General features: G+C 50.5%; 2 protein-coding genes across 5 annotated transcripts; one reads left to right on the top strand and one right to left on the bottom strand.

The window, feature by feature from the left end:
* The first annotated feature begins 545 nt into the window (after nt 1-545).
* UBXN6 (UBX domain protein 6) lies at nt 546-8,305 on the top strand. 2 transcript variants are annotated; one of them, XM_065858229.2, is made up of 11 exons: nt 546-706; nt 1,078-1,232; nt 2,284-2,345; nt 2,489-2,620; nt 3,191-3,288; nt 3,622-3,697; nt 3,783-3,867; nt 4,593-4,812; nt 4,896-5,026; nt 5,668-5,813; nt 6,455-8,305. In XM_065858229.2, the coding sequence occupies exons 1-11, from the start codon at nt 624-626 to the stop codon at nt 6,581-6,583; spliced, it is 1,317 nt and encodes a 438-aa protein (XP_065714301.1). In that variant the 5' UTR covers nt 546-623; the 3' UTR covers nt 6,584-8,305. The 2 variants fall into 2 exon arrangements, with proteins under 2 accessions (XP_065714301.1, XP_071655644.1); XM_071799543.1 differs by lacking the exon at nt 1,078-1,232 and having other exon boundaries at nt 625-706.
* On the bottom strand, nt 7,569-23,254 carry CHAF1A (chromatin assembly factor 1 subunit A). Of its 3 annotated transcripts, none has more exons than XM_065858225.2 (15): nt 23,032-23,254; nt 22,219-22,269; nt 20,932-21,749; nt 18,694-18,750; nt 16,523-16,764; nt 15,370-15,430; nt 14,968-15,036; nt 14,359-14,582; nt 14,073-14,241; nt 13,811-13,891; nt 13,633-13,722; nt 13,160-13,421; nt 12,088-12,569; nt 9,404-9,497; nt 7,569-8,071 (listed from the first exon to the last, which is right to left on the bottom strand). In XM_065858225.2, the coding sequence occupies exons 1-15, from the start codon at nt 23,237-23,239 to the stop codon at nt 7,971-7,973; spliced, it is 3,009 nt and encodes a 1,002-aa protein (XP_065714297.2). In that variant the 5' UTR covers nt 23,240-23,254; the 3' UTR covers nt 7,569-7,970. The 3 variants fall into 3 exon arrangements, with proteins under 3 accessions (XP_065714297.2, XP_065714300.2, XP_065714296.2); XM_065858228.2 differs by lacking the exon at nt 23,032-23,254 and adding an exon at nt 22,691-22,832; XM_065858224.2 differs by lacking the exon at nt 23,032-23,254 and adding an exon at nt 22,656-22,820.
* Between the last annotated feature and the right edge of the window lie 907 nt (nt 23,255-24,161).

Raw genomic sequence — 24,161 nt, 5'->3', positions numbered from 1 at the left:
GGCGGGTTTGAATGTCTGCAGAGAAGGAGACTCCACAACCTCCCTGGGCAGCCTGGGCCAGGCTCTGCCACCCTCACCCCAAACAAGTTTCTTATCATATTTCAGTGGAACCTCCTGTGTTCCAGTTTGCACTCATTACCCCTTGTCCTGTCACTGGTTGTCACCCAGAAGAGCCTGGCTCCATCCTCCTGACACTCCCTCTTTCCATATTGATCCCCAGGAATGAGTCCCCCCTCAGTCTCCTCTTCTCCAGCTCCAGAGCCCCAGCTCCCTCAGCCTTGTGTGTTTCTTGATGTCACCCTGCGAGCAAGCGCTTGCTCCCAGTGTTTGGGGCCGGTTTTCTCAGGCTAGGGCTGCTGGTTCCTCCTGGGGTGGCTGCAGAGCAAGGCCTGGCGGCCGTGGGGACGTTGAGGGCCATGGGGTCCCCGTCTCGCCCGACCCCGCCATCCACCTCAGGCCCTGGAGGACCCCGGAGGTCATAGAGTGGCCGGAGCCTAGATCGGCACTAGCGGCACTGTGATGAACACGCCCCTTCCGGCGGCGGGGCCGTGGGCGGGCCGGAAGCTCGGGGGGCGCGGCGGCCGCTGTCCGAGTCCCGGGGCCGCCGTCCCGGTGCCGCCGCCATGCGCAAGTTTTTCCAGGAGATCAAGGCCGACTTGAAGTTCAAGACCGCGGGGCCCGGGCAGAAGCTCTCGGATCCGTCCCGGTACGGGGTAGGGGGGGGATCTTCGGTAACCGGCGGGTCCAGCCTGAGGGGGTGAGGCCGCTCCGGGCGCTGCCGGTACCCGGGGGAGCCGGCCCCGCTCTGCCCGGCTGCCCGTAACCACGGCCGGGCGGGTGTCGCGGGACCCCGGTGCTTTGCGGGGCGGGGGGGACCCCGGGACCGGCAGCACCGGCTGTTGAGCAGCGCCCGGCGCTCCCCGACCCGCGGGGGCGACACTCACCGGGCAGCGATGCCGCCGCACCGGGGCAGCCGCTTCCCCGGCTGGTAATTACCGTTCCGTGTCGGCAACCGGTGTCCCCGTGTCCCTGTCACGAGTGGGTGACGCCGCCGTGTCCGCCGCTCCCTCCGCGCAGGGTCCCCAAGGAGAAGCCGAGAGCCGAACCAGCGCCGAAGCCCCGGCAGGGCCCGACGGATGAGGCGCAGATGGCGGCGGCCGCGGCGCTGGCGCGGATGGAGCTGAAGCCCAAGGCCAAGGTGGCCGCGTCCCAGGAGGCCATCAGGAACCAGGGTGGGGACACGGGCTGCGTGGGGACAGGGGAAATTTAATGCAATATAACAAGGGCAAGTGTGGAGTCTTGAATCTGGGCAGGAACAACCCCAGGTTCCAGTGTAAGTTGGGGAATGACCTATTAGAGAGAAGCGTAGGGGAAAGGGACCTGGGGGTCCTGGGGACAGCAGGGTGAGCATGAGCCAGCACTGGGCCCTTGTGGCCAGGAAGCCAATGGTACCTGGGGTGGGTTAGAAGGGGGTGGTCAGTAGGTCAGAGAGGTTCTCCTGCCCCTCTGCTCTGCCCTGGGGAGACCACACCTGGAATATTGTGTCCAGTTGTGGCCCCTCAGTTCCAGAAGGACAGGGAACTGCTGTAGAGAGTCCAGCGCAGCCACCAAGATGCTGAAGGGAGTGGAGCATCTCCCGTGTGAGGAAAGGCTGAGGGAGCTGGGGCTCTGGAGCTGGAGAAGAGGAGACTGAGGGGTGACTCATTCAGTGTTTATAGATATATAAAGGGGAGTGTCAGGAGGATGGAGCCAGGCTCTTCTCGGTGACAACCAGTGACAGGACAAGGGGCAATGGGTGCAAACTGGAACACAGGAGGTTCCACTTAAATTTGAGAAGAAACTTGTTGGGGGTGAGGGTGTCAGAGCCTGGCCCAGGCTGCCCAGGGAGGTTGTGGAGTCTCCTTCTCTGCAGACATTCAAACCCGCCTGGACACCTTCCTGTGGAACCTCAGCTGGGTGTTCCTGCTCCGTGGGGGGATTGCACTGGATGAGCTTTCCAGGGCCCTTCCAACCCCTGACATTCTGGGATTCTGTGTGATTTTGTGACCAGCTGGGACGGGGGGAACTCCGATCCGATCCTGGGTCAGAATAGCTCAGCTCTCCAGGACGTTTTGGGCCTTGAGCGGCTGCCTGGGTGTCATAGAAACCTTGGTGACACTCTCCCATGGGCTCTTGAGCCAGGGACAGAGCAGCCGGGTGGATGTTTGTGTCGCTGTGTGGTCTGAAGTCCTCAGGAATCGGCGGAACCTCTGCGACGTCGTAACCCGGGTTTGTGTCTCGTAGTGAGGAAGGAGCTGATGGCCGAGGCAGCTGCCAGTGAGAAAGGGCTCTCTGAGGAGGAAAAGGTACGAGAGATGCTGCTGTTTGACCCACACCTTCCTGCCCTGCTGTCCTTGTCCTGTGCAGATGTGTCAGGGCATTTAAAAACAAAAAAGAAGCAAAGAACGCATCCTGTGCTCAGCTTGGTGCCCGGTTCTGTCTCCTGTAGGTTGTCACCTCCCCAGATGAGGACGGGGCAGCTGCTCTCTCGGTTTCGGGGGTTTACTTCATCTGCCCGTTGACCGGCACAGTTGTGAGGAAAGACAAGAAGGAAAAGCACCTCAGAGAAGCCATCGAGTCGGTAAGCGTCACGTCTGCCACCTGCGCGGCGTCCCGTCCTCCCGCGTTAACGGGTTTGCGGTGTGGGTCCCCTCGAGCGGGGATGTCCCCACCCCACTGCCTTCTCCTTGTAAAATCTTCACCCTCCGCTGTCCCCAGAAAGGGCAGCTCTGCTCCGTTGTCGCCCTGCCTGAAAATGCTGGGACTGGGAGCACTGTCCCCATACTGGTTTTGGCTGGAACAGAGTTAATTTTCTTCATCACAGCTCAGATGGTGCCGTGTTTTAGATTTGTAGTGCAAAGTGTCAGTTACGTGCTGGAAACAACTGAACCGGGAAGCACTGAATAAATCCCTTTGCTCGCACGCAGAGTTTTCCTTTACCTGTTAGTTTGTCTTTAGCCCAACTCACGTTTTGGGTTTTTGGGGTTTTACTCTGCATTTTTACCTTTGCGTCTCCCTCTTTGTCTCACCGTGGGAGGAACAAACGCGGTGCTGAGCTGCTGGTCGGGGTTAACCCACGGCAAACCCCCATGTCCCTTTGTGCAGAGCAGCAGCGGCTCCTCCCCAACCAGCTTCTTTCCTCCTCCTCCAGCATTTCTCCGTAGACCCGGTCGCTGCCTCCATCATGGAGATTCACACCTTCAACAAGGACCAGGAGAAAGTCCGCGTGGGCGTGGAGACCGTGGCCAAGTACGTGAGATGCAGCACCCGGGAGCTCGTCCCTTCCCTGGATTTTCTTGTTGGGAAGGAAATCCAAAGCCAAACACTCAAACCATCTTAACTGTTAATTAAGAAATAAGGTCAGCGTCTCATTTTAAGAGTTATTCTGGTAGTCCAAGAGCTGCGGGTTGACATCAGCCCCCACCATCCTGTGTCTGATCTGGGCACAAAACGCTGATTTATTTTAATTTCCCTCAGTTTTTCAGCTCTTATCTGCAAGAAATACTGTGAGGTCTCTTTTTATACCTTGGGGTAGCGTGTGGTGAAGCGCCTGCTTTGATCCACCTGTTCCTCTTTGTGCAGATACTTGGATAACATCTGTTCCCATCCAGAGGAGGAGAAGTACCGGAAAATCAAACTGCAGAACAAAGTGTTTCAGGTGAGGTCGAGACTCCTGCAGGTTCCCCACTGAGAAAGTCTTTGCCTGGAGCAGACGACAGTGAAATTCTTTCTTTTTCTTCCAGGAAAGGATAAGCTGCCTGGAGGGGACACAAAGATTTTTCCAGGCTGTCGGTTTTGAGACAAAAACGCTGCCTGTTCCAGGACAAGGCAAGAAATTCAAGTGTATTAAACTGGAGTCAGGTGTTTGAGTGGTGGTGGGATGTCCCAGGGAGGCTGGCAAGGCAGCGAGAACGTTCCGCAGGCTGTAACAAAAGCTGTTATCATAGAATCACAGAAGGGTTTGTATTGAAGGGACCTTCCCAGCTCCCCCAGTGGCCCCCCTGCCATGACAGGGACATCTTCAGCAGCTCAGGTTGCTCAGAGCCCCGTCCAGCCTGGCCTGGGATGTCTCCAGGGATGGTTCAGCCACCACCTCTCTGGGTACCTGGGCCAGCCTCTCACCACCCTCAAGGCCAACAATTTCATTGTATCCATCCTGAATCTCCCTCCTTTAGTTTAAAACCGTCACCCCTTGTCCTGTCACAACAGACCCTGCTCAAAACTCTGTCCCCATTTTTCTTATCAGCCCTTTTTAAGTCTGGAAAGGCTGCACTAAGGTCTCCCCGGAGCTTCTCTTCTCCAGCTGAACACCCCAACTCTCTCATCCTGTCCCCAGCAGAGCTGTTCCAGCCTCGGATCATTCCTGTGGCTCCTCTGGCCCCTCTCCAGCAGCTCCATGTCTTTCCATGTTACTCCAAGGCTGTAACAGAAACAGCCTCTCACCCTCCAATTTCCCCGTTAAGATGTCACATTTTCTGGAGTGCCTCACCCTTCTATTTCATACGTTCTTCCTCTAAAGAACAAAGACTCAAATCCCATCCTTTTGCTTGTAGAGACCACAGAGGACTATTACGTACTGAAGGAAGAGATGCTGACCAGGCTGGAAGACCTCAAGGCCTACAAAGAGCAGCTGTTGAGCTCTGGGCCGGTGAGAGCCCAGCTCGATCGCCAGCTCTGCGTGTTTAAACCGTCCCCCGCAGCCGCTCGGTTTGAGCTGCCCAATGACTTTTACAACCTCACCGTAGAAGAGATCAAACGGGAGCAGCGGCTCCGGTGAGTGCGCTCAGGAGGGTCCTGAGGGCCCAGGACGAGTCTTGGACTTGTAATTTGCGCTAAAAATGGCTTTTTCCCTAAAGGACAGAAGCAGTGGAGAAAGCTTCGATGCTGAGGACAAGAGCCATGCGGGAGAAAGAAGAACAAAGGGAAATGCGGAAATACAACTACACGCTGCTGCGAGTCCGCTTTCCTGACGGTTACATCCTCCAAGGTAAAAAGACTTGTTACCCTTTCTTTGTGCGCACCCAAAAGCTTCTGAGGAAAACTTGCGAGTGCAGGAGCTTGGATGAGAAGCGGGCTCGAGGTGCGCTGGACACAGTTGGTGGGATAAAACCACACAAAACAGAGCGGGGTAACATTTCTTTGAGAACTCTTCCCATTTCCAAGCCCTCCACAGGGCTGGGATTGTAAACCAGGCTTGAGCAGAGGGGAAAATATCTCAAAGCGCTGTTAATTAATTAATTACAGCATGCTCTTCCCAGGCTACTGGAACAAGCCGGGCTCATTAGAGCAGGTTGGTAGAGAAACCAGCGTGAGGTGGTCGGTGCCGTGCCAGGCTACACAACGGTGTAAATCCTCTTCAAATTTTGCGGTGGAACTCTGGAAATCATTTCAGGCTTTCCCAGCCCTTTGTTGCAGGCTGGTGGGGGTTTGCAACAATTGCAGTGATATCTTTTTACTTTGGAGATTCTGCTTTGATGCTTCTCAGTCGGATCAGGCTCTTTCTGTGTGACTGAAGCACTTCAGAAAATTAGTAGCAGTACGTGAGCCCCACAAAATTGACCACAAAAAGGTCAGATCTGGTAAATGGCAGAGGCTCTTTCAATATCTCACCTCATTTTCTCATCTCAGGGACTTTTTATGCACGAGAACCCGTATCTGCGCTGTACAGCTTTGTGAGAGGAGCGCTCAGGGACGACTGGCTGCCCTTTGAGCTGCTGGGACCCGGGGGTCTCAAACTCACCGATGACAACTTGGCCTTCAATGAATGTGGGCTGGTGAGTATACAATAAAAGATCCTTCCAAAGGGTCTTCAGGTTGTCAGAGGCATCTGCTGCTCATAACTTGAGAGACACGTTGGTGTGTTCTGATTTCAGTGCCCCAAATTGTGCTCTGGCCCCTTTCTTTGAAGCTTTTTAAGTTTGTCTGGGTCTGTGAATCCCAGAATGTCAGGGGTTGAAGGGCCCTGGAAAGCTCATCCAGTGCAATCCCCCCATGGAGCAGGAACACCCAGCTGAGGTTCCACAGGAAGGTGTCCAGGCGGGTTTGAATGTCTGCAGAGAAGGAGACTCCACAACCTCCCTGGGCAGCCTGGGCCAGGCTCTGACACCCTCACCCCCAACAAGTTTCTTCTCAAATTTAAGTGGAACCTCCTGTGTTCCAGTTTGCACCCATTGCCCCTTGTCCTGTCACTGGTTGTCACCCAGAAGAGCCTGGCTCCATCCTCCTGACACTGCCCCTTTTCCATATTGATCCCCATGATGAGTCACCCCCCTCAGTCTCCTCCAGCTCCAGAGCCCCAGCTCCCTCAGCCTTTCCTCATAACACAGATGCTCTTTATGCGTGAACACGCACAGCGCATTAAGAGGTCGAAGCAGAACATCGCTGTGGCTGAACAGCTCTGCCTTTGCTGTTGCAGGTGCCCTCGGCGCTGCTGACGCTCTCCTGGGACGCTGCGGTCATGGCCGATGTTCAGGCGTCGCGAGAGGAGCCGCCAGCGAGTCCCCTGAAACCAGAACTTCTCTGCAGCGTCCAGACACTGTCATGAAATAAAGGGCAGTGGATTCAGGGCTGCTGGTTTTCACACTTTTCCCTTATTTTCCCCCATAGAGACTGTTGGAGCTTCCAGCTCCGGGACCTCAGGAACGATGTTGGTTTGGCTCTGCAGAGCGGGAGTGTTGGTTCTGCCAGGTCACACCAGCCCTGCCGCCACCTCCGCAGCTCCAGCAGCCACACGCTGAACCAGTCTGGCCCAGTAAGACACGGGACTACTCTGAACGGCCCTAAAAACCAGGTTCTGGCAGTGACTGCCTGAGGTGTTTCCAAGACGGGGATGAAGCACAAGTTTCCTCCTCCTCGGAGGGATTAGGCACTAGTACTAGGCTGGATTACCCATTGACTGAGCCTGGATATAGGGCTGGGCTTAGAACTCAGCTTTTCCTTTTGCTTCTGTGTGCACTGTAACTCCTATTGGAGAGAATATATTTAGAGAAAATTATGTTTAGTGTGATTAAGTGGTATATTTAAAGACGCCGTTCTGTTGGAAGTTGTTTGAATCGCGTTGCTGGGAGAGGTTTGGAATCAGACGGGGCTGGTACTGGTGTTACTGGTACAGCTGTGGCATCACCCACCTTTTCACTTCATGGCACTTGCAGACAGATCGGGGGACAGACAACAGATAATTGTGCTGCCCACGGGTGAGAGACTGAGCTTCAAATTACCACCAGAAGTTTAGGAAACTAATCCATCCAAATATAGTTAAACCCCCAGCAAGTTTGTTATATCCCTGAAGAAATTTGATGCACGTTTGGTCCTTTATACTTCAATCTTAAGGTTTTTCTAGGGTAGAATCCAGCTTTTACGTATCAAGCTGCAGCGATGGGCACAGGAGACAATCTATCCCTACCCTGAGGTGTAATTAATACCATCCAATCCCAAAACCAGGAGAAATAAGTTGTAGGGCTTTTTGTCCTCTTTTCCAAAGGGTAAAGACCTGCTGCTGCTCTCTGGAACAAGTAAGACCACAAACAGGATGATACAAATAGCATAAATTCAAATATAATTGTACATCATTTATACCCACGGCCATGCTATACAACATTATGAACAGAGTCATTCCCCCAGTGGCATCACAATAAGCTTATTTCAAAATCCCTCCGCTAGTTTGAGATAACTTAGATACCTTCCATTACAAAGAAGTATCAAAATTTCAATAATGCTTTATTAAGGACAGATTAATATGCAGTATTTTTTTTAAGCTAAAAACTAGAGCTAAAACTTTAAGCTTCCATGTGGTCTGAAGCAGAACAAAGTGCTGTCTTCTCTTTACAAGAAATGTGGAATACTTTCAAGTATCTCGTTCAAAGATACACAAGGGTTTAAGATGTTCTAACTCATTCTACATACATACAGAGAAGTTAGTAGGCGTTTAAGTCTCAAACTGGATTAGATGGGCTGATGGAGCTGGTATCCTGGTGAGCGGCGCCTCTTGTGCCGCTGGATCCTGAGCCTGTTTCAGTAGCTGCCAATGTTGAATCTGCAAAGGAGAAAACGTGTTGGGTTTGGTTTTATTTTGTGTGTTTTTTGTTGTTTTATTTGGTTTTTTTAATCCTCATTAATCTTGTCAAATTTAACTATCTGCTTTATCTGTCTCAGGTTGTCTGCCCCAATCTGTTGCAAGTCTTTTTGACGCTATTTAAAAAAAGAGGTTTTAATATTGGGTTAACCAGCAATCCAGAACAATAAAAAAGAATTACTTCAAGCATAAAAAGGATCTTCACAATCTTTTCGGTGCAGAGCTAAACAAACAGAGCTGCGTACGTGTCAACGCAGCCCGAGGAAGGCGATGAACCCGACGCGAGGCTTTTCAGCTGCAGCCTCGTAATGAGCAGAAGCAGCTTAAGATTAAACGCAAAAGCTTCTTGTCAAACAGCTGTTGGGGAGGCGAGAGGAGGAATGTAGAAAGGAGAACGTCTAGAATGGGTCAGACACCTTGTAGAATTTAAGGCTTGAGGGATATGTGTGAGCTCTTATCAATTAGAACACACACAAAAAGTTAATCTAGGTTGTACCAGCCGTGTTTAGTTCTATTGTGAGAAGTAAGAACGGGCTCGGAGGCTTTGCAAAGCGGTTTAGAGGCGCTGGACGCAGATCGGGCGGTGGGTGTAACGTCACCGATCTGTACAACCGAGCAGTTAAAACGTCGCGCAGATGAAAGGAGCCACATCCTCATCCCGCTCCTGATGGGATGCGCTGCGGCAGCAGAGCTCTGAAAGCTCTTTACAAAGGGATAACTGGGACACAAAAGCAATTCTTAGATTCTAGAGCAAAGCAAACTGTGTTTTCAGATCCTTCGCCCGCCAAACAACACAGAGCTTGGGTTTTATTTCCTACAGACAATTCAGCGCCCACCTAAGACTTGGAGAAGGCGGCAGAGCGGAGTTATGTTCAGACCTTGTGAGTCCTGGAAGGGCTCTGGACATAAATATTGGTGCTCTAGCGACAAGGCCGGCGCAGCAACATCGGCCAAACTGCTGATACTGACCCCAGTGTTCACTTTTTTAATGAAATCAATGGTAGGACTGGCAGCCAAATGCCAGTCACAAGCACTTTATTTAGTCCATTGGAGGGAGGAGGGAAGGAAAGGCAAGAGCAGGTTAGAGGAGACCATAAATAGCAAAGCAGCATGTGGAATAAAACATACAAAGCAGAGGAGTGTGTAGAATAACATACAGAGAAACGAGAGCACAGGTGTGATGAAAATGTGGCAGAATACTGCAACAGGTTCAGCCGGACACCGTCCTGCTCTTGTTTTCTCCCTTCTGGGAGAAGCGTTGGCCAAGAGATCGTCTTTAATTGATTTGCCCACCTTGGCCTGGCTGTACATCCACAATCATGCAGTCGTCATCCTCCTCATCTTCCTCGGTGTCTGCCTGAAATCCGTCCATCTCTGCAGCTTCAGCCTGTGGGAAAACACCAAACAAAGGTTCCGGTGACTCAGGGTTGGGTTGGGTTGGGTTGGTTTATTTTAAGGGAAATCTCTTCCCCTTCTGCTGATTATGTTGAACACTTTGTTCCTCCTGAGGATGTAAAGTGATAATGTGCGAGCTCAAGCGCAGCCAGCGCTGCCAAGGACCCAATGGGCACTTGCAGGATCGGAAGGAAGGGAAGAAAAATAAGAGAATAAGAAAAATAAGCAGCCCCCAGCTTCAACAGACACTGGTTTCTGATCAAAGGGCTCATCCGCAGCGGCACGGACAGCAGGGAACACACCGAGCTCTGCTCCGATGTTACACAACGCTGAGCCTACACAGGGAAAAGTCAGCGCAAACCTTAATTGAGAAGTGACTCAGTTGTGTTGTTTTTCTGGCAGGGAAACCTTCCCCCCCGCTGATTATTTTGGATGCTTTCTTCCTTCTGAAGATGAAAAATGCCTTTTGCTTGTCAAGTTTGAAGCGCGTTCTCCCCCCAAACCCTCCTCATCGCTGCCAATTAGTTTTTATTCGGGGAAGGGTGACAGTTCTTCCTTGCGGACCTTGCGGGAGCAACACAAGCTACTTCATTTGAACTGAGAAAATGAATACAAGGAGTGACACAACCTGAATTCAACAGCTGCCAATGTTTCTGTCGGGGTTTTTTCCCCTCAACTGGAACTGTGGGACGAAACCTCAGACCTAGAACCTGCTCCCCACCCCCTACAAGCTGTTCTAAGAGGAGAGGTTTTAAATTTATAGCTCTTATTAAAGTCACAGCTCTCAGATGAAGCATTCGCCTCCTACACGCGGTGCAGGTGCTGCCCGCTGCAGCACCGAGCTGTCCTCCCTCTGTGGTTTATGTAAGAGCACCTTTACTCGCACGAGTCTCAGCGTGAGCTTCACAGCAGAGAAACACGTGCCAGGGGCAGAAAAATCAGTGCCAGGGGCAGAAAACCTGCTGGTTGTGACTTTCTGATCGCTCCTACGTCCTCCTCAAGCTCCAGCTTCGCTAAACAGGCTCTCAATTGCTCAGCAGTGCTGATTTAGAGGTCAGGAATGAAAGGTTTTCAGGACTCTGACCTCTGCTCGGAGCCGCGGGGCAGTCGCACCTCAAAGGCCATTTGAAGACGCTTCCGAGAGCTTTGAAGAATTCAGGCCAGTGATGTCATTCTGCTTTTTAGTAGAATTAGTAGCCTTTGTTTCGCTATTTCTGCTCAAGTAGTTGGTTCTAAGCAGAATTTCCAGCACGTGCCAAGCAGAGATTTATATCTCTGCCTTTATTTAGTGCATAAGGAAAAGAACAACAACCCAAGCAGATGGAATTTGGGGGCTGAGCAGCTTCTCCCGAGTCTCTGATCCCCATCGCTGCTTGAATCCAGAGATTTTTCAGGGGAAAAGCCAAAGAAGCCAAGAATAGAGTGGGAAGAAAAAGCATGAAAAGCCTCATCTGGGGCTTCTTTCCTCAGCCCCTTGTCCCCAGGGCATGAGGAATAAATCCAGCAACAGCACAAACCCCGTCCTGCCTCTGGGTTTGGAGGTAACTACTCCAACTCCAAATCCACCTCATTTTGTTCCTATGAATTATTATTATTTTTATAAAACATTGAAATTAAGCTTTATGTACAACAGTAGAAGCCGGAGACTTTACAGACTGTTACGGGTTGCATCGCAGCACTTGGGAACTGCATTTAACCAGTAAACATGCAACTGATGTAAGTCACCAGCCCTGCTATACATCTGGCAGCCATACATGTCCATAAAAACCTGCATACAAATTATATACAGCTGTAAAATCAAGGCCAAGCAGCCACTCAGAAACTATTCACAGCTTGGATGCAATCACTGCCAAACAACGGAAAATGGAAGAACAGCAGGAGAGCAGCATTTCCAATGGAACAGACAGACCAAGCTGGAGGCACACAAAAGAAACTCATCTCTTGAGAGCCACATAATTTCGCTCCTTTCCCCACAAAAAGGTTGGAGTGGGGTTTTTTTTGTATGACGATCCGTAGCTTAATATTTTGCGTGTGCTCATGGCGGATGTAGGCGGCACACAAGGACCTTTACCTGCTGAAAACACAGGGCTACATCCCCACGGTCTTTCAACACCGCAGTTCAGAAGGACAGGGAACTGCTGGAGAGAGTCCAGCGCAGCCACCAAGATGCTGAAGGGAGTGGAGCATCTCCCGTGTGAGGAAAGGCTGAGGGAGCTGGGGCTCTGGAGCTGGACAAGAGGAGACTGAGGGGGGACTCATTCCTGGGGATCAATATGGAAAGGGGGAGTGTCAGGAGGATGGAGGTGACAACCAATGATAGGACAAGGGGCAGTGGGTTCAAACTGGAACACAGGAGGTTCCACTGAAATATGAGAAGAAACTTGTTCGGGATGAGGGTGGCAGAGCCTGGCCCAGGCTGCCCAGGGAGGTTGTGGAGTCTCCTTCTCTGCAGACATTCAAACCCGCCTGGACACCTTCCTGTGGAACCTCAGCTGGGTGTTCTTACTCCACGGGGGAATTGCACTGGATGAGCTTTCCAGGTCCCTTCCAAGCCCCCACATTCTGGCATTCTGTGAACTCACCTGCTCGGCATCCCGAGGTCTCTTCATGAATTTTGTGATGGACACGGTCCCGCTGGATTTCCTCTTTGCCGGGGGGGGTGTCTGCAGGGCCGCTGCTCCCAACACGCTGCCACCCTCCTCCTTCCCCGACGAAGGGACCTGGGTGACGTAGTTCCACTGGCAGGGGACGGGGAGATGCTCTTGGTCGAAACTCTTCAGCACCTCAGAGTGGACGTACCAGCACATGCGATACTCGGGCCTTTTCTCGTACACAGAGTTCTCAGAAATTATTCTCTTTAGCCTGGCTTTGGAAGGGACGGCGCCATCCTCGCCCACGGGCGTCTGCGGTCGGGACGCGTGGGGGCTCGTGGGGCTCGTGTCACCATCGGCAGCCACTGTCACGTCGCTGAACAGTCCCTGCCGGCAGCACTCTTGGAACTCCTGGATGATCACTTTGCTCCCGTTCACGTTGCCGTGCAGCAGCGGCAGGAGCTGCCCAAGGACTGCGGAGAGGAAAGGTTTGTGGGAAACGACAGATTAAACGTCAGGAAAAGCCAGGTTGACATAACCCATCAGTACACGCACTCCAGAAGGAAGACAAATAGGTTGAGATTCATTTTAGATATTGTAACAGGAGCTAAATTGAATGTTAGAGAAATCATCCCCAAATAATAACGGCCCCTGAAGTAAAAGCGTCAAGCCCAATTCCAGCCTTTATGTGCACTATTGACATCCTTGTGTTACAACGCACGCAGGAGATATTCAGTACTGAAACCCAGCACACAAACTAAATCCTTTCCCTATGAATAAACAGGTTGATGGGCTTGAGCGCTTCCAGTAAACCAGCCTAGATCTCAGCCTACCAAGTCCTGTTGGCTTCATCTCCTACATTACACACCACAGGAGTTTTCGGAGAGCATAACTAAGGCCACAGCGGACACAACACTGGAAAACTCCTTTCCAAGAACCCTTATAGATATTCTCTGATTTCACATTTGTCATAATCAGATCACTCTGAATTTGACACTCAGCACAAAACAAAAGCAGCATACAACAGTGTCTAAGTGCAACTATTTAGCCCTTCAGGTCTTACTTTGCTGATCTTTCGCTCTTTTTTTACTGCATTTCTGTGTCTGCTGTTCTTCCTCCGCGACCGGTGAATCCAGGACACACGCTGCGAACTGCTGGAGAACCTTCAGGTCCGCGTTGGCGCTGCTGTCGTGTTCTGCGCTTTCCCAGACACAGCCAATCTTCACAGGCTGTAGAACGTGGAACCTCTTCCCCTTGGCCATCAGCTCATCCCACTCCTTTGCTTTCAGCTTTTGACGAACTTTCTGATTCTCTGGATCGCACTCCTAAAGCCACAGCAGAGAAAGAACTTGACACGTCCAGCCCAAGGAAAACAAAAGCTTTTTAAACCCAGGTTTTTACCATGTTCCCTAAGCTACAGAAGTTTAGATACGAGTTACATCACTGCCAAGACTACAGGCTTTCTTCCTCTGCCAATATTTCTTATAGATTCATTGGAAATGAAGATAGAAATCCAGCGACACCCAGTTCACTTACTTCTGTCACTCCTTCATCTTCAGATAGGTACCCATGGGGTACAAAAAACCCATCGTCGTCATCTTCATCCTCTCCCTCCTCTTCATCATCCTAAAAAGAAAACTCTGCTTATTAGAGATCACACTGACAAGCACGATTGGTTCAGAAAGCTGTTCTTCCAGCTTCCAGGAATCCTCACCCCTTCACTATGGGAGAGGCTTTCTCCAGGTTCCTCCTCTTCCCATTCTTCATCACTATCTACTTCGTAGTCCAGCAGCTTCTGGAAGAGAAGCCAACACACCATTTCTGTCAATAATTTGAAAGCACGACACCAGACCCCACCCAGGGTTTCAAAACGGGAACGTGCAAGCGGATCAGAAATCCAACTGAACAGGTGAATTTGCCCAACCACAAATTCACTTTGAGAGCATAAAGAAATAAAAGAATCCAACCACGCTTACACTGTCCTTAGACCACGGATTCCTGGCATGGATCATAGTGGTTTTCTTGTTCCACGTGCCCCAGTACGCGGGGCGGTGATTCTCACAAAACTGCAGAAGTTTCATTCTACCAAATTTCCCCCTTTCAGGATCAGCGTCTGTTTTGCAGTTATCCACAACCACCACATCGCTGTAAAGAGACGACACCATCCTCAGTACATATTAGAACACCACTACCCCCAAACCGTCCTGCACTTCATTAAAACAAGAAAGCAAAGCAAAGCAAACCCCCCAAACACAGACTAACCTGTTGACTATGTCAGCACTGTTATTGACAAAAGTAGGTCCAGTTTTACGCGGTTTACGACACTTTAGGTCCCTCAAGAACAAAACGTCGCTGTTTTGTGCACGCAGGAGCTTATCCAGCTGCTCCAGGACGTCCGGATCCGGGGCAACACGACAGAGGGGAGCTAAGACCATGTTCTCCTTGATTTCAAAAGGAGCAAACTTCCCACAAGACCCAGCGAGAATCTGAAAGGTTAAGTGAGGATTGTTAGGGTCTGAACACCTGAGAAACCACAGTAGCAACACATTCAAGATATGAACCAAACCTCAATACAAGGTCATGTCTGAATGAAGATTTACCTTAAGCCTGTTCTATCTGAGACTCCAACAGACCTTCCAAGGGGGTCTAAGTCTTTACAGCAGAAGACAGAGCTGAGATCTTTACTAAAGCGACTACAAAACTTCTTTTGTAGTCCCTCTGCACTGGTCACAGACTTTAAAATTCGTTACACTTTTAAAATTAGGAAGTATGAAATACTGATGTTTTGTCCACCTAAGATCCAAAGGATGGATCAGAAGGAAATCAGAGTCCTTGTTAGATCAACAAAACGCAGGAATAGCAACACCTCACCTTCGGGGCTTGTGGAGTCTTTGGTTTCTGGAAGAACCTCGTAATTTCTGCTTTCTGAGCATTAATTCGCTGAAATCAGAATCAAAAGCCAAATTACAAACACAAAGGTAGGACAAAGCCTTATAATTCAAGGTGAGCTGATGCATGACCCAACTTCAAACCTAGCGAGGCATAACGCAAAGTTCAGTCATTTACCAGCTCCTGTAACTCAACAAAAATAAGTCATTGTCTTCTCTATGGATTCCAATGTCATTGCTAAGACAAAGGAGAGAGTTCAACTCATGGGCAGAAAAGACTTTAAGAGGTAAAAGCAACTCTGCTCCTTGGAGAACCCCAGGAGCTCATGAATGTCACTTCACCGTAGCAGGACAGTTTAGAGACAAGCTAGAGTGAAGCATTTACCTTTTCCTCCTCTCTTAACCGTTTCTCCTCTTCTTTCTTTCTCTTCTCCTCCAGTTTTGCCCTTTAATACAAAGTTAATTGAAATGTCACAACTCATGAAGTGTTTATTTGCACCGAGGAAGAAGTGAGAAGCCCCAGACCTTAACTAAGACCCCATCACGCCAGGCAAGAAGGTAAATCTATTAATTCAGCCAAGGAGCACGCTTGGTTAAGCCTGCAGAAATCTCTCTTCATCCCTTTGAGAGCAAATATTGACCTGTTTTAGCCACAAAGTAGCCAGGCTGCTCCAAGCTTCCCTCAACACCAAGAAAGGGTATTTATTGGTATTATCAAATTACAGGCAACTTCTTCAACAGACGGGGCGCCAGCAAATTGCAAAAGTACAAGCAAGACTGGTCATAAAGGGAAGATTCAGCGGAGCACGACGGCTCTTTGCAGCGGAAGCCCAGGTCAGCCTGCGTGCAAACAGCAGCGCTGAAACTGGTGTACAGGGTCTGTCAAGAGTTTAAAATATTCCTGTGACAGAGGCACGTGCTGTTTAAACAGTGGAGCCTCTAGATGGGACAGTAAAGGTGCGTATGGAAAGGTGCTCACATAATTGGTGAGGCCACACCTGGAGTATTGTGTTCAGTTCTGGGCCCCTCAGCTCAGGAAAGAGATTGAAGTGCTGGAGCGGGTCCAGAGAAGAGCAACAAGACTGGGGAAGGGACTTGAACACAAGCCCTATGGGGAGAGGCTGAGGGAGCTGGGCTTGTTCAGTCTGGAGAAGAGGAGGCTTAGAGCTGAGCTCAGCACTCTCTAGAACGACCTGAAGGGCAGTTCTAGCCAGGGGGGATTGGGCTCTTCTCCCAGGCAGTCAGCAATAGGACAAGGGGCCATGGGCTTCAACTCTGCCAGGGGAAATTGAGGCTGGAGATAGAAAGCAATTCTGTGCAGAGAGAGTGGTCAGCATTGGAATGGCTGCCCAGGGAGGTGCTGGACTCACCGGCCCTGGAGGTTTTGAAACTGAGATTGGCCATGGCACTTAGTGCCATGATCTGGTCAATGGACTGGAGTTGGACCAAGGCTTGGACTGGATGATCTCTGAGGTCTTTTCCAACCCAGCCCATTCTGTGATTCTGTGATCATTACACATTATTCCTCAGTCACTTACTCCAACGCTTCCTGTCGCTCCTTCCGCTTCTCCTCCTTCACCCGCAGCTTCTCGGCTTTTTCCTTTTCTTCTTTCTCTTTCTTTTCCCTCCTTTCTTTCTCTTTCAGCTCTTTCTCCTCTTCCTTCTTCTTCTTGGCCTCCTCCTTGGCTCGCTCCTTCGCCGCTTTCGCTTCTTCTTTCAGCCTCCCCTTCTCCTCCCTTTCCGCTTGCAGCTTCTGCAGCTTGTCCGCGCGCTCCTGGTCCTGAAACGAAGCATTAAACTCATTTTCTTTTTGTAATAGCTGCTCACAGAAGAAACGTGAGTAAAATAAGGACTTCATTTCTTCAGCTGAGATACTGGAGTCGATTCCTGCCCGCACCCTTGGCCTGCAGCATCATTTCTAGTTATCGCAGGACACCAAGTTGTGAACCGCAGATACACGAGCCAGCTCAGCAATAATTGCTCTAAAAAATAGAGGTGTTTCCATTCTCTAAGCACCAAGGAAAGCTTTGTGTTCTACTTGAGTCACCTTCACGTGGCATTATGGAAAATTACATGAGAATTTTTTTGGGTCCTCCTAAAATATCAAATTGTTTCCAAAATACTTTATTTAGAAATCTGAGCTAAGCTTTCACGCTTTTCTATCAACGCGTGGGGACCGTGGTGTAGAGTTTGAAAAGATCATTCAATCTGATTTTGTCCTATAGAACCACAAGGATTTTCTGATCACGTTTTTCCTCTATCTCAGGAGACACAAGTCTCCAAACTCTGGACTGTGCAGCTGCTTCATAAGACCTGGAGCTCACCAAAAAATCATCACTTGTGTCAGTCTGGTAGATAATCAGACACCACCAGGTGCCCTGAGCTTATTTAAGGGGCGCTATGTGGGGAAAATCACATTGAAAGTGTTGCCCTTCACAGTATTCCCTCCCAAAGCAAGTGAAATCCTCATCATGGGTCTGCTGACACATAAAGATGAAAAATGCTTATTAAAAGATTACAAACTCAAGAAATTTGGCCTCCCGATGCTGCAGGAAATGAGGTTTGTCTGTGCTCAGACACACAAATATTCCCCACCATGTATTTTCAACCCAGTTTTATTTATTTCGCGTCTCCTCTTGGCAGCATCGAGGCTCAAACGGCGGCACGACGTACCAATAACCGCAGAAGGCGAGCGACGCGCCAAGTGCTGCCAATGGCAAAAAAAACCCAAACAAACCAATATTGTCAGAACTGACACCAGTGAAAAATCTACCGGGTAGTTTGGTGTGAAGTTCTCAGCAAGATCGGCGGCTCTATTTAATTTTTAGTGTAATAAACCTTCCCTTCTCGTCTCTCCCCCACATTACTGATATTTTTAACACGCATATAGGTTGGAAGAAAACAACAGATTGGATTTCTATGTGGGGCGCTGTAAAAAGCATCTCGGGAGCAGGCTCAGCCGCATACAGCTTGTACAAAAACACCACAACAGTCCCTTCTACCAGCTTAACGAACTAGTTACTAAGAAACAATCAGAATATATAAATAACACCCAGTTTTCCAGCTTGCAAAGCCCACTCGTGCAGCTCAAGAACTCCATGTGATCCATCAGCCTCCTTTATATTTAGCATTTTAGGACTGAGAGCAGAACAGGCAGCAAAATTATTGGCGTTTTGTTAAGGAACAGAGCTCCTTAAGTGCAGCTTAAACAGAGATCAGAGCTTGAGTGCTTCCAGCAGGTTCTTCAGTAAGATATAAACACAGGGGCCAATTTGCTTCATTTATTAATGAAGACCAGACCCTGCGTTTTCTGGCTTGAAAGGGGGAAGGGTGAGAACGACAAAGGAGGAATAAAAAGAGGGAATAAATGAAAGGAATAAATAAAAGGCTCTCGAAGATGCCGCTTGGATGTGTCCACTTAGAGCGTTTTGACAAGCAGGCAGCAACATTTACAGCTGCTAAAACATCTTCCCAAAGTGCCCAGAAACGCAGCGCGGGCCACGCACACTTGGTTCCGTCCGCATTAGGAAGCTTTGGAGGAAGCCAAGTGCTTTAACTGCATGTGTTAAGGTTCTTCCATATTCATAAATGAGGCAAAACAGGGAGAGAGATGCTGGAAGTAGACTAAGATGAAACCCAAAGGGCTTTGCGGAATATTCCGTGCAAAAGCACAGCGAGTTAGGTTCACACGTTGGGGAAAACGCCTTACTCTTTGCAATCGCAGCTTCTCCTTCTCCGCCGAGCTTTTGTGGCATTTCTGGGATACCTGGAACAATAAAAACCTGAGTTTTAGATATCAACATCATTCCCCTTCCACAAGGCACAAGAACTCTTAGAGAACAGCAAGTTTTAGCTGAATTATATGAACATTGTTCTTGCAGATCGGCACATCCAGCAACTCAAGCGTTCCTTCGGCACAGAACAGTTCACACGTATCTAATCTCCCTGGTTGCCATTGAAGCCTGACTACATCTAAACGCTTCGGTTTACATTAAGTCCTCACATTACTACGCTTTGCATAAACAAATCCCTCCGGTCTACTCAGCTCTAAAGTAGCATTTGCAAGGGAATATCATGTGCAGAAAAACAAACAGAAGCCAGAGCTGCTCCAAATCACGAGGGCACAACTGAGGACACTTAATTAGAGCAAAGTCACTTCCTTCAAGTTGAACTCGGTTTAATTTTGTTTGGTTTTTCTTTTTCTTGCATCCTACCACTTACTCTTGCAATATTTAACTCTTCTTGAACACAAGGACTATTACTCGTATCTTAACGCTGCTCCTTCTTGTAATCACAGCCCTTTTGCTCTTCCACCAGCACCAGCGAATCAACCCTGAGCTCCCAACATGTCACGCTTCTCATTTCTCTTAAAGCTGTTATTTAGAGGTGGAAATAAGGTATTTTATGGTTAAGAGCATTCTTCAGAGGCTGAATTGTTCATTATTTCAGCATACTATGGTTTGGTTTCTTGTATCCTCCTCTTCTTTCTCCCATCACTTGCAGTATAAGGTACCAAGGATGTATTTGACAAAACATAAAAGTTATTTCTACTGGGAAATGTAGCTGATTGGTGCTGTTTCCAACTTGGAAAACAAACACGCCAGGACAGACACCTGTACAGGTGGAGGTGCAGAATCCCACCTGGGCTGTTCCGCCCTCACCTCACGCCACAGAAAACCAATAACTCGTTTACACTGATGTATTACATCAGGAGACAGGTACTCTTTTTATTTGTTCTGCTACACTGGAAATACTTCACGCCTGCTTGAGTTTATGTATTTATCTCAGAGATCGAAGATTGCGGGTTTCAACAGCAGAATTAATCATTTTTCTGACAGGCAGAAGAAATGGAAAGACCCATCACAGCATGAGCTCCAGGCTCTAACCCATCCATACCTGCCCTCCTCCAGGCCAGCGAGGCTTTTCCTCACCTGCAGGACCGTTTCTCCTTTAATACCTGGGGGATAATTGTTTAAGATCTTTCTTAAAAGGCTCAGGGTGGCATCAGCAGGAAGATTCTGGCTGCTTTCCCCAAGCCACCACCTCCAGCAGCACAACATCAACCCACCCCTCAACACTGTCCCCGTTTTCCCCTCTAGTGATGGAGTCGAGCAAAACCAGATAGTCCAGCCTAACTGTAGGCGAGGCTTAGCCACAGTGCCCAAGCACATTCATCAGGACTGTTCTGCTTCATGGGTTTCACTGTGGATCCCCATGTTACACCCCACTCCTCTGGTCCCCAAAATAGTTGAGCTGCAAACAGATATTAGAGCCACATGAATGTTTCAGTGGCCGCAGCAGATCCCGGTGCCCTCAGACGCTTCCCCTTCAGTCTGGTACCAAAAATGATGATATTGTAGGGTTGCTTGCCTATAACAAGCAACTGAGAGCACCAGGCTCGCCCTCCATCCTCACACACACCCCTGCAGTTCCACGGATGCGCCGGAGCTTCCACTTAAAAGCATTTTCTGTGGCACGGCTGCAGAAATTCAGAGCTGGAAAATATATCTGTACTGACTGGTATCAGGTTAACAACCCCACACAGTAATTAGAGCGGCCAGAACCGTAAAACATCACATCATGGACAAAACTGCTCTTGACACTGTCCTTATTTCAATTAGAAAACATTAGGTCCCAGGGTACACATTTCATAAAAATAAATATAGATACATAAAACACACCTGTAATGGAGTTTGCATTGTGTGAATGCAACTTTAAATACACCAGTAGCTAAAAAGCAGGCAAGATTTAAGTCCTTTAGCTATAGGATTTAAAGGAAGATTCAAAAGAGCAACAATTATCTTGTTAATAAATCAACACCACCTTCCACACATCTCACGATCGTTGTGAACATCCTATCCATCCTCTCCACTGCAGACGCAGGAAACCACACAGCCTATCCGCAGTGCAACAGCTTTAAAAACCAAATCAAAAACAAGAGACCAACCTTCCTAACAGGCGTCGAGGAAGCTAAAGGACTCGTGTTTCTCTTTGTTTCCGCAGCGGGCTGCACCTCGGGAGAGCTCAGACAGCGAGAGCTTAGCGAGGAATTGCTAAGTCCGGAGTCTCCTTCATGAGACGATTCCATGGTCTCGTTTTCCGACGCAATGCTTCCGTCCAGAGAAGCAACCTGGGGAGATTTTGCCGTCATAATATCCTCCAGGAGCACCACAGGCATCTTCCCCTCGAAGATGACGTCCTTCAGTTCGCTCTGGTTTCCCTTTGCGTTTTCCACATCGCTACACTCTGTTAACCCAGAATGTGACGGGATCCCATGAACCAAATCTTCATTTTTGTTCGCTACAGCTTCACACTGCATATCAGTCTCCATCGAATCATCCAGCTGGTTGCTCTGAGTGGAATTCAGGCAACTCAACTGGTTTCTCTCTTTTCCTAATGCACCATTAGTTATAGGTGGGCATGAAGATGCTTTTGAATCAACGTGGTCTGCATCATCTCTTAGTCTGTGGGTAGAGCCCTCTGTCAGGTCAATAACAATTACAGTTTCATTTGTGCTATCTTTTGTGTTTTTCTGTATAAAATGGTCTAAAGGACCCTTTTCATTGACAAGTTTTGGAGAAAAACTCACATCCGAATCCAACTGACAGTCATTCTCCACGTTGTCCAGGGACGCATGAGATGCATCGAGGGAGGAATCCTTACTTGGGCCAAAACCACCTTGTGAGCTCTTTACTTTCTTTATTTCTGAATCTGCATCATATTTTTCCTTTGGTACAGGATTCAAGCGTTTGAACGGCAACCGAGCTGCAACAACAACGTTTTTTATTTTAGTCATATAAGTCATTGAAACGGCCTCAAGTTGCACCAGGGGAGGTTGAGGTTGGATGTGGGGAACAATTTCTTCCCCAAAGGGCTGTGGGGCATTGGAACAGGCTGCCCAGGGCAGTGCTGGAGTCACCATCCCTGGAGGGTTGGACAGACAGACATGAGGTTCTCAGAACATGGGGCAGTGCCAGGGTGGGTTATGGTTGGACTTCATGATCTTAATAGTTTTTTCCAACCAAAGTGATTCTGTGACTCTATGGGGGACAGGAGGATGTGGAATCAAATATCAAGATGTTTTATTAGTTCATAAGCACAAAAATTGAAACAGATCAGCCACTTAGGGACTGTTTATTGCTGTAAAGCCAATGTATTTCAGAAAACCGCATCTGACACCTTTTTAACACCGTAAACCCCCACAGAGCGGCAGCCGCTCGCTCCGCAGCCTCACCTTGGACGAGCCTTCGCGGAGGAGCAGCCGCCTTGTCTCTGCACTCCATGGCTATGAGGAAAAAACACAATAAATAAACACCTGTGAGATGTTCCTGGTGACCCACCCACTTCCCAGAGACAACCGACGGGCGGCAGCGCCCGACAGCTCTCCCGGGGCAAAGCAGGGCCCGGCCGGACAAAGGGACCAGGGCGGCCCCGCCAGCACCCCCAGGGTGAGGGGAGCGTCACCCCTCGGCTCCCTGGACAGCTGCCGCCCCGCTGTGGCCCGGCTAAGGGAGCGGAGGTTGGGCAGAGGAGACGGCAGCGGGTGAGGCGGCCCTGGGCCCGGTGCTGAGGCGCGGGGCCTCCTTTGTTACCCCGGTACAGGCCCCGCGCACCCCAACCGCCGCCGGAAACGCACCCCTGCCCCACCGCACACCCCGTGCTCGCCTCTACCTGCCACGGCAGCCGCCGCGGCTCCAGCCGCTCACCCCGGCAGCGGCGGCCGACGCGGCACGTCCCGGCCCAAGTCCCGGTCCCGCCCCAGGGGCTCCCGCTCGTATTTGGCGGGAGCCGGGGCGACCCCGCGCCTCGCCGCGCTGATAGGCGGAGCGCACCCCACGTGACCTGCCCTTCCGTCCACCCCGCCCCCTTCCCGCCCGCGTCTCGCGAGGAGGGTGGGCGGGAGCCTCGGCGCCGGCCTCGCCGCTGCCTCCCGATTGGCTAACGCGACGGCCGTCGCTGACTGGAAGAGGAAGCTGTCAGTCTGGCCCGCTGGAGGTGCTGATTGGATAGCTGGGTGAGCGTCAGCGGGGTGCCGCTAGGTCCTTACACCCGGGCTCGAGGCCTGCCGGGTCGCCGGGCAGAAGCCGGGAGAGCGGCGGGGCGGCCCCGGAGTGGTCGCCGCAGGTTTCCGCAGCACCGGGCAGAGGGGCGGAGCCGCCCACCGCGCTGCGCCACTGAGAGGCCTGAGTCAGGGCGCGAAATGGCGGCTGCAGCGGTGACCAATGAGCGGCCGGCGCCGCGGCGCGCATGCGCATATGATACCGCGAGGGATTCTGGGAGTTGTAGTCTCGGTAGAGTATCGCAGAATCCCAGAGTGTCAGGGGTTGAAGGGCCCTGGAAAGCTCATCCAGTGCAATCCCCCCATGGAGCAGGAACACCCAGCTGAGGTTCCACAGGAAGGTGTCCAGGCGGGTTTGAATGTCTGCAGAGAAGGAGACTCCACAACCTCCCTGGGCAGCCTGGGCCAGGCTCTGCCACCCTCACCAGGAACAAGTTCTTCTCATATTCAAGCGGAACCTCCTGTGTTCCAGTTTGAACCCATTGCCCCTTGTCCTGTCACTGGTTGTCACCCAGAAGAGCCTGGCTCCATCCTCCTGACACTGCCCCTTTCCATATTGATCCCCAGGAATGAGTCCCCCCTCAGTCTCCTCTTCTCCAGCTCCAGAGCCCCAGCTCCCTCAGCCTTTCCTCACACGGGAGATGCTCCACTCCCTTCAGCATCTTGGTGGCTGCGCTGGACTCTCTCCAGCAGTTCCCTGTCCTTCTGGAACTGAGGGGCCACAACTGGACACAAGATTCCAGGGGTGGTCTCCCCAGGGCAGAGCAGAGGGGCAGGAGAACCTCTCTGACCTACTGACCACCCCCTTCTAACCCACCCCAGGTACCATTGGCTTCCTGGCCACACGGGCCCAGTGCTGGCTCATGCTCACCCTGCTGTCCTCAGGACCCCCAGCTCCCTTTCCCCTACACTGCTCTCTAATAGGTCATTCCCCAACTTACACTGGAACCTGGGGTTGTTCCTGCCCAGATTCAAGACTCTACACTTGCCCTTGTTATGTTTCATTAAATTTTTCCCACTCAACTCTCCAGCCTGTCCAGGTCTCTGATGGCAGCACAGCTTCCAGTGTCACCACTCCTCCCAGCTTGGTGTCACCAGCAAACTTGCTGACAGTCACT

This window comes from Patagioenas fasciata, chromosome 27 (assembly GCF_037038585.1).
Source record: "Patagioenas fasciata isolate bPatFas1 chromosome 27, bPatFas1.hap1, whole genome shotgun sequence".
NCBI lineage: Eukaryota > Metazoa > Chordata > Aves > Columbiformes > Columbidae > Patagioenas > Patagioenas fasciata.
The sequence above is the reverse complement of the archived record's forward strand: the minus strand, read 5'-3'. Positions and strand labels throughout refer to the sequence as shown.

Bases quoted from the DNA above. Each gene is read 5' to 3' on its own strand.
- UBXN6 (XM_065858229.2), top strand. From the start codon at position 624: ATGCGCAAGTTTTTCCAGGAGATCAAGGCCGACTTGAAGTTCAAGACC. The intron at 707-1,077 runs GTACGGGGTAGG...CCCTCCGCGCAG, and splicing joins AAGCTCTCGGATCCGTCCCG to GGTCCCCAAGGAGAAGCCGA. The intron at 3,289-3,621 runs GTACGTGAGATG...CTCTTTGTGCAG, and splicing joins GGCGTGGAGACCGTGGCCAA to ATACTTGGATAACATCTGTT.
- CHAF1A (XM_065858225.2), bottom strand. From the start codon at position 23,239: ATGCGCATGCGCGCCGCGGCGCCGGCCGCTCATTGGTCACCGCTGCAG. The intron at 21,750-22,218 runs GTGAGGCTGCGG...TTGTTGTTGCAG, and splicing joins TCCGCGAAGGCTCGTCCAAG to CTCGGTTGCCGTTCAAACGC. The intron at 16,765-18,693 runs GTAAGGCGTTTT...GCTTCGTTTCAG, and splicing joins AGAAGCTGCGATTGCAAAGA to GACCAGGAGCGCGCGGACAA.